The following is a 9568-nucleotide window of genomic DNA, read 5'->3' on the forward strand; positions in this document are numbered from 1 at the left end:
TTACATGATTAAATGGAATAATAAAATTATTAAATGATTATAAATGAATGAAGAATAAATGAATGAATACAAAAGAAAGAAAGTAAAACACAACAGAAATGTATGATTGCTCTCTTGAAGCAAAACACACACAGGCTGCATTTAAGGATCCCCAGATCCCTCACAACATTGCTGCTCAAGAAACATTTCTGATTATCAAATAAGCATTTTAGAATGATTTCTGAAGATCATGTGACACTGAAGACTGGAGTAATGATACTGAAAATTCAGCTTTGACCACAGAAATAAATTACATTTTATAATATATTCACACATAAAACAGCTGTTTTAAATTGGAATAATTTTTGACAGTATTACAATTTTTTTTACTGCATTTTTGATCAAATACATGCAGCCTTGGTGAGCAGATAACACTTCATTAAAAAAACAAAAAACTACCTACTCCAGAGTTTTGAATGGTAACGTAAATATATTAGGCCTACTCGTAATTTTTAAAGAAAATGCTAAACTGACAAAATTAGCTGATACAACAGCAAAATCAGATCAGATCTGTCAGACCTGAGTATGTATCAGTCTTTCCTTTAATCTTTCTCTGCTGAAGACCATACTGCCAAATCTTCATATTTCCACAACAAGATCAACAGCGCTTCAGACACACGTAATCTCTTCAAAACATTCAATTCTCTCCTCTGTCCCCCTCCACCACCTCCCACCCCTTCTATAACAGCTGATCATTTCACTACATTCTTCACAGACAAAACCAACATTAAACACTTCACATATAGATGGCTACAGATTTGTCTCTCTCCTTCCATTCATAGCGAAAACCCTCGAACGAGTTGTTTTCAACCAGGTATCATTGTTTCTTTCACAGAACAACAAACTGGACACTAACCAGTCAGGTTTCAGGAGTGGCCAGTCACCTAAGACTGTGCTACTGTCAGTCACTGAAGCCATGCAGAATTCAAAAGCTGATTTCAAATCATCAGTTCTTCTGATCATCATTCTGCTGGATCTATCTGCCGCTTTCGACACTTTCAATCATCAGATCCTCTCATCACTGGGCATCACAGGGATTCCACTTCGCTGGTTTGACTCCTATCTCACTGGTAGGTCTTTCAGGGTGGCTTGGGGAGGGGAGGTATCCAAAGCACATCAACTGATCACTGGGGTGCCTCAGGGATCGGTTCTTGGACCCCTCCTCTTCTCCATATACACTACATCACTGGGGCCCATCATACAGGCACATGGCTTCTCCTACCATTGCTATGCTGATGACACACAGCTCTATCTCTCATTTCAACCAGATGATCATACGGTAGCTGCACGGATCTCAGGCTGCCTGGCGGACATCTCAGCACGGATGAAAGAACATCACCTACAGCTCAACCTGGCAAAGACTTCTTTCATCACTATTTGACTTCATCCTTAAAATGAAAAAACTTTGTCTTCTCTTTCCTTTATTCGTTCCCTGTCTAGCTTGTACTTATTTGAACAAATGCCTGAAATGCACTTCCTGTGTATGTTTGCCTCTTTAAGAAGAATCGCTTTATGTATTCCCCAATCGTTAGTTGCTTTGGATAAAAGCGTCTGCAAAATTATTAAATGTAAATGTAAATGTAGATCAGACACACTGAATAATACAACAAGAGAAAGTTCCCAGATATTTCAGGACACTGAATGAGCTGGAAAAGCAATGTTTCATTTTCATAGAGTGAAAGAGAAACAATTCCCCAAACAATGTGTTCAAACAATTTCCCAGATATTTCAGGACACTGTTTATTTTCTCCTTCACTCTATGTAATGTTTTCCAGGAAACATTGCTTTTCCAGCTCATTCAATTTCCCAAATGCAGAGATGAAAGTGAAAATGTCACAATAGCATTTTACAGAAGTGAAAGTGTCTTGTTCCTTATATACTCATAGTGAAATTAAGCTGGGAGGGATAGTAAGTAGAGCATATAAATAGAGCAGCATTTTAGCCAGAGCGGATCACTCGTCACTCGCTCCAGGTAGGAACAAAGATCTGTAAAGTTCATTTTGATTTTACAAAATTATCTGAAAAAGTGATGTTTCTTTTTTTGCTGAGTTGTGTCAGCTGTCATAGGTTTGATGATGTTTACAGCTCAGCCTGCAATTGCTTAACCCTCATTTGGTCCTTGGGGTCAATATGACATGCTCACTCACACACACGCACGCACGCACACACTCACTCACTTTCACACACACACACACACACACACACACACACACACACACTCTCTCTCTCACACACACGACACACAGACACGCACACACACGCACACACATTCACACACTCACACACATTCACACACTCACACACACACTCACACACACACACACACACACACGCACACACATTCACACACTCACACACATTCACACACTCACACACATTCACACACTCACACACATTCACACACTCACACACATTCACACACTCACACACATTCACACACTCACACACATTCACACACTCACACACATTCACACACTCACACACATTCACACACTCACACACATTCACACACTCACACACATTCACACACTCACACACATTCACACACTCACACACATTCACACACTCACACACATTCACACACTCACACACATTCACACACTCACACACATTCACACACTCACACACATTCACACACTCACACACATTCACACACTCACACACATTCACACACTCACACACATTCACACACTCACACACATTCACACACTCACACACATTCACACACTCACACACATTCACACACTCACACACATTCACACACTCACACACATTCACACACTCACACACATTCACACACTCACACACATTCACACACTCACACACATTCACACACTCACACACATTCACACACTCACACACATTCACACACTCACACACATTCACACACTCACACACATTCACACACTCACACACATTCACACACTCACACACATTCACACACTCACACACATTCACACACTCACACACATTCACACACACACACACACGCACACACACGCACGCACGCACGCACACACACAGGAGTGACTGCAACAGAGGCATTTTTATAGAAACTGGCAAATAAAATCAATAAATCCTGCACAGATCTGAAAATTTCCACACAAGAATGAAGGCCTGATACTAGAGCACAAATACAATGTGGAACGAGCATACTCACTCATGTACATACACACACACACACGCGCACACACTCTCTCTCTCACACACACCCACCATTCATATCTGCTTGTTGCAGTTGTTTTTTGTTTTAGTTTTTTTTTTGGGGGGGGGGGAATACTTTTTCGTTTTGTTTTTTAATGTATTTTATAATGTTTCAATATATATTTACAAAATATATCTCAGAAAAGTTGTGGTAGAAGCAGTGGGCCACTTCCAGAAAAATGATTGGATCTCTATGGGCCTCTGCTGGATATATATGTTCATTACTCTATTCTTTCAAAAACTGTAATTTCTACAAGTTTTTCTCTAACCAGCAGATGGCAGAATTCTACACCTAACACCTAGATCAATATCCAGAAACAACTTAAATCAAATTTAGATCATCATTTAAGAGATTTTTTTCATAAAAATGTGATATTTCACATGCAAGCTAATGGTGTAGTTGAGGAATTCTGTGGTAAATAGGTACAAAAGTACTTCATATCTCCCAAAACACAGCTTTAATGTATAGATGAGAAGTAAACAAAAAAAAAAGATATATTATTTGTAGATTTTTTTAAGCATTAGGTGAAACCTGTTTTCAGAAATAAGCATATACTGTCTGGAGCACAAAAGGTGCTAAGAGACTTCGTAGCTTGTTCAAGTCATATTTCCTTCATTTTAAAGCACTAGTGTAAAAAGTGTATCATATCTTGCAGATTCATCTTCTACAATGTCAAACAATAAGGGAGAGAAGATCAGCTCCGTGTCTGACCAAACTGAAGGGCAACAAGCGCAAATCAACAGGTTAGTGTCATAATTGCATCACTTCTAATCTATGACACAACAGTTATCATTCTTAACATCAGGGTTTGAAATGAACACCCGCCAATCCTCAAATAATCAATATACAGGGTAGAATAACTTTGATTGCTTTTACTGTAATTTGATGATGTTCTGTGCTTTCAATCTTACAGACCATAGGAGACCGAAAGTCTTAAGCTGAAATACATCGTTAGAGCTAGAAAATAACGTATGGATTTTCATTTTTAGTCAGTTTATTCCTTTAAATCTAAATTCTAGACTTCTAACACCTCATTCATCAACTGATTAACAAATCCTTTATAATGAACAAAAGACTTAGCCGGTTTTGTTGCTTCTGCTTTATATCACCACTAAAAAGGCAAGCAATTAATGTAGGCATGTTGATGCCAAATCTTTTTCTTTTGCAGATCACGTCATGATGCCACCCTCACGAATGCTGGTCCTCCAGCTCTTTACAAACTGAACACAGAAAGAACTTATTTTGATGGGACCGATGGAAAGCTCAGACGATGGACTTATGGAAGAAGAGACAGAAACAAGCAGAACAAAGTCATACTGATGGTGGGAGAAACCGGCGCTGGGAAAACCACCCTCATCAACACCATGATCAACAGCTTACTGGGAGTGAAGTTTGAGGATGAAGAGTTTTATCAAATCACAGAAGAACAAGAAGATGAAGATCAATCACAGTCCCAGACATCGGAGATCACTGTTTATGAGGTGTTTGTTGAAGAAAACCCAACATCTCTGACCATCATCGACACTCCAGGATACGCAGACACTAAAGGATACGAGAAAGACGGAGAGATTTCTGAATATCTGAGCAGATTATTCTCAGCTGAGGATGGGATTCATTATATTGATGCAGTGTGCTATGTGATGAAGGTGTCTCAGAATCGACTCTCTGGAAAAGAGCATTACATATTTCACTCAGTTCTGTCTCTGTTTGCTAGAGATATAGAGAACAACATAGTGTTTCTACTCACACAGTCAGATGGACGATGTCCAACAGATGCCCTCAATGCCATAAAGAAAGCAGAATTTCCCTGCAGAAGAGATGAAAACAATAAACCTGTTTGCTTCTTGTTCAACAACCGACAGAAAGAGGAAAGAGATGAAGAGTATCAGCATCGCAACAGATTAGACTGGGAAATGGGAGAGAGAAGCATTAATCGGTTCTTGGCGCTCTTGGAAGAAAAGAACAGAAAAAGTGTTCAGATGACATTAGATGTTCTGAAAGAGCGAAGACAACTTGAAGCCTGTGTCTCTAATCTGATGGAGCGAATCACTGAGAAGGAGTTAAAAACCCAAGAACTGACGCAGATTCAGGAAGCCCTAGGACAGAACAGAGAAAAGATTGAGAAGTGTGAGAACTTTAAGTTTACAGTCCAACAGGTTTTCAAAGAAAAAGTCCCCATAAAACCTGTAATAGTGTGGTCGTGGTCTTTTTTGAAGAAATGGAACGACTTGGCAACCTGCTGCTCTGTCTGTAAGGAAACCTGTCATGATGAGTATGGTTGCTGGTTGATCCCTTTCGATAATGTTAAAAGGTGTCAAGTCATGAAAGAAGACCACTGCACTGTGTGTACTAATAAGTGTCATTACAGCAAACACAACAAAGAGGACAAAAAATATGTGACAACGACAAAGACAGTCACTATGACATTTGATGAGCTCCAACAGAAGTATCCAAAAAGTGGGGAAAAGCCTAGAATCACCAATTACACAACTTATAAATATGAAGATACTAAACAGGAACATGAAAGTATCATGAAAGAGTTTCAAAGAAAAACAGAAATCGAAACGAAACTCGACAGTGATCTGGAGAAGATTAAAAATGAAAAGTCCAAACTGCTGCATGAAGCTTATACGATCATCATGAATCTGTGTAAGATCGCATTAAAAGCAGACAGCGCTTTCACTCTTCGGCATCTGGATTTCCTGATTCCCCGACTGAAGGAGGAGGGAAAAGATGAATGGATAAAGGACCTGGAGGATCTGAAGAAAACTGGAGAACAGCAGAAAAATAAGGGGGCCGTACATCATTTAATGGCTTTTTTTGGTAATTTAACTGGTAAAAAGTAATAAATGCAACAAATACAGGGCTTAAAGTTCTCCGGCACCGTGCCGGATCTCCGGTGTGCAGCGTTTGGCTGCAGAAAAAAATAATCCTACATTTAAAAAAATATTTGTTGATATCACGTTTGAGTCCATGAGTTCGCCTACCAATGGTATGAGAGAGCTCAGCTTTCACTCTCAACCAAACTAACATTACTAGCTAATCAGAAGTTTTTGCTCTTATAAACACGAGACGCGCATTATAGTATCTAATCAGACAGAGTCGCAGCCCTGATGAATGGAGAAGCACGACATGTTGAAAAAGCTGCGAGGCGCAATGTTCAAAGATGTCCATCTAGCGCATATTTACATAGAAAAACTAATTAAAAAGCAGCGGAGCTTTGTAAGCGGCTCAGAGTAATCATGTCATCTCCATAAAACTATATGATTGCCAGAACAAATTTACCGGGATTTTTGAAAAGGTCCTGTTCACACATGATCTCTTAACGGTAATTTACCAGTAAAGACTGTATGTGTGAAAGGGGCTAAACTATTCCTCTGCATTTGCTGTGAATTTGAATTGCTTAGCGTTCATCTGGGAAAACAGTGTGTATTATCTCACTAGATTTGTAACGTAAATCATTTAAGCCTTTGACAACACAGGAGAATACATCAACCTATTTCTAAATATGCCATTTATTGTACATCGTGATTTCAAAATAAAAGTTTCTGATTTTGCATGTGGCCAAATATTAAAATTTAATGGATTTAAACGTCATTTAATCACGCTGTAAAGTGAAACATCACCAGGCCGTTGGCGCCCTCTGCAGGTATTTGATATAATACATAATGTACTTAAGTTGGTTATGTTCGTATTATGTAAAGAAATATTACATTACGTATTTTAACAGTGTTGTTCAATACAATCATGTAATTATTTAGTTTTGATATTTTATTTGAACCAATTATTATTGCCTCATCGTTAGTTTATATATAAATAGTCATACTAAGGTCCCGTCCACACAGAGAAGCGTTTATCTGTTTACTTATAAATGTTCTATCGTATAGGGGTTTCGTCCAGACGGATCCGGAGAGTGAAAACTATATTTTTTGAAACCGGGTCCCAGAGTGGATAAATCTGAAAACACCACCCTTCCGTTTTCGTGTGGACAGCGAATCCGTATATTTTCTGAAACGATGACGTCATCCGCCCACGTCTTGCCTCTAGTCAGACACCGCTACGTCACGTAACAGCAACAAAAAAATGAACAAACACTGAACGATTGTCTTTTTATTAACTAACATTAACACAGATTAATAAATGTATTGTTCCATGTTCGTTTGGCGCTATATAAATAAAGGTGACTTGACTTGACTTGACTATTTATCGTTACCGCGAAATAAAATGTCAACCGTAACATTGCTGTTAATTTTGTTTTGTGTTTTGTTTTAGATGATGTGTGAACAATAATTGGAGCGTTTTTGAGTAATTCCGTCTCTCAAAAAATAATTGGAGGAAATTTTGTGATGAAATTGGAAAAGAGACGGACGTTAATGAAAGGTGGGGAATGATAAGAAAGATGGGAGGGATTCAACCTAATGGAGAAATTCCAGTTTTAATTAATGAAGGAAAACAAGTCATATCTAACTCTGAAAAAGTAGAAGTATTGGCTGAAAATTTAGTTAAGGTTCATAGTAATAGAAATATATCAGAAGGCAAGGTTTATGCGCATAGTCCAAGTCTTCTTCTCTGTTTTTAGTGTAGCTCTGAGGCAGAATTACAGCGCCACATACTGGTCTGGCATGTATACTACATCGTTTTGTGTCGGTTTCGTGGTTTCGTGTGGACGCAGATATTTCTTGAGACGAGGGGGAAAAAAAGATCGGATTCGTGTGGACGTAGCCTGGACAAAGCCTGGTTTTCACTTAGGTCTATTTGTGTTACTAAAAAATATCAGATTACTCAATTGTCAAAATAATCAGTCAGAAGAAATGAGATTATATAGAGAAAACAAAATGAAAGAAAATCCAAATATTTTAGAGCAAAGAGATGTAAATGAAAGCTCGGTAGATTAAGTTTTTACCATGTATGAATTAAATCAGACACTTGCCTATCAGATAAGTCAAAGAATATTTTATTATATCTTTTTAATAGAGTGTGGAAATTAGGAAAACTCCCTTCCTCTTGGAAACATGGCATAATTATTCCAATTGTAAAGCCAGGAAAAGACCATTCGCAAGTTACAAGTTACAGACCAAAATTAGATTATATAGAGAAAACAAAATGAAGGAAAATCCAAATATTTTAGAGCAAAGAGATGTGAATGAAAGCTCAATAGATGAAGTTTTTACCATGTATGAATTAAATCAGGCACTTGTAGGAGTTAGAAATACTTCTCCTGGTAAAGACGAAATATGTAATGAAATGATTAGGTATCTATCAGATAAGTCAAAGAATATTTTATTATATCTTTTTAATAGAGTGTGGAAATTAGGAAAGCTTCCTTCCTCTTTGAAACATGGCATAATTATTCCAATTGTAAAGCCAGGAAAAGATCATTCACAAGTTACAAGTTACAGACCAACTGCATTAACATCTAACCTCTGTAAACGAATGGAACGAATTGATTATGTTCTGGAATCAAAACATCTTTTTTGTCCTCATCAGAGTGGTTTTAGGAAAGGTAGAAACACAACAGATGCAGTTTTAAGTCTAGAATCGGATATAAGAAAGTCTCAGGTTAATAAAGAAGTATTAGTTGGTGTGTTTTTGGATGTAGAAAGCGTACGATATGATGTGGAAGGAAGGACTTTCAATTAAACTGAATGAAATTAATATTAATAGTAGTATAATTGGATTAAGGATTTTTTAGTTGATAGAACCATTCAAGTAAGCGTGGGGTGTTCATACTCAAATATATATGCAATTGAAAATGGTATCCCACAAGGTAGTGTTTGCAGCCCTATATTGTTCAACATAATGATGAATGATATTTTTAATACAGTTGGACCAGGAATTGGAAAGTCTTTATATGCAGACGATGGTGCTTTATGGAAAAGAGGTAGAAATTTGTCGTATGTAGAAGAAAGCATGCAGAATGCTATTAAAGAAGTTGAAATGTGGGCAAGTAATTGGGGATTTCGAATATCAGTGGAAAAAACTAAAATAATATGTTTTTCAAAAAAGAAGACAACACCGGTTGGCATGAGCAAAAATTGTATGAGCAAAAACTGGAGCAAGTATCTGAATTTAGATTTTTAGGTATTTGGATGGCTTCGAAGATAACATTTGCAAAACACATTCAACAGATAGTAGATAAATGTAAAAGAGGAATAAATGTACTGAGGTGTTTGGCGGGAATAGATTGGGGAGCTGATAGACAGTCTCTAAAAAGAATATACTGTGCACTTATAAGGTCTACATTAGACTATGGGAGTATGATTTATGGAACAGCTTCAGCATCTCTGTTAGATAAGGTGAATAAAATACAAAACCAGACATTGC

The 9568-nt window shown here is 37.6% G+C and overlaps 1 protein-coding gene across 1 annotated transcript; it reads left to right on the plus strand.

The window, feature by feature from the left end:
• The first annotated feature begins 3913 nt into the window (after positions 1-3913).
• Positions 3914-6090, plus strand: LOC107685027 (uncharacterized). The gene is made up of 2 exons (XM_016481443.1): positions 3914-3987; positions 4413-6090. Exons 1-2 carry the CDS (start codon positions 3914-3916, stop codon positions 6088-6090), a joined length of 1752 nt encoding a protein of 583 aa, XP_016336929.1.
• Positions 6091-9568: the final 3478 nt, after the last annotated feature.

Source organism: Sinocyclocheilus anshuiensis, unplaced genomic scaffold (assembly GCF_001515605.1).
Source record: "Sinocyclocheilus anshuiensis isolate Anshui unplaced genomic scaffold, SAMN03320099.WGS_v1.1 scaffold854, whole genome shotgun sequence".
Lineage (NCBI taxonomy): Eukaryota > Metazoa > Chordata > Actinopteri > Cypriniformes > Cyprinidae > Sinocyclocheilus > Sinocyclocheilus anshuiensis.

Excerpts from the sequence above, each read along its gene's own strand:
- LOC107685027 (XM_016481443.1), top strand. The coding sequence starts at position 3,914 with ATGTCAAACAATAAGGGAGAGAAGATCAGCTCCGTGTCTGACCAAACT. Across the intron at positions 3,988-4,412 it reads CAACAAGCGCAAATCAACAG|ATCACGTCATGATGCCACCC; the intron begins GTTAGTGTCATA and ends TTTCTTTTGCAG.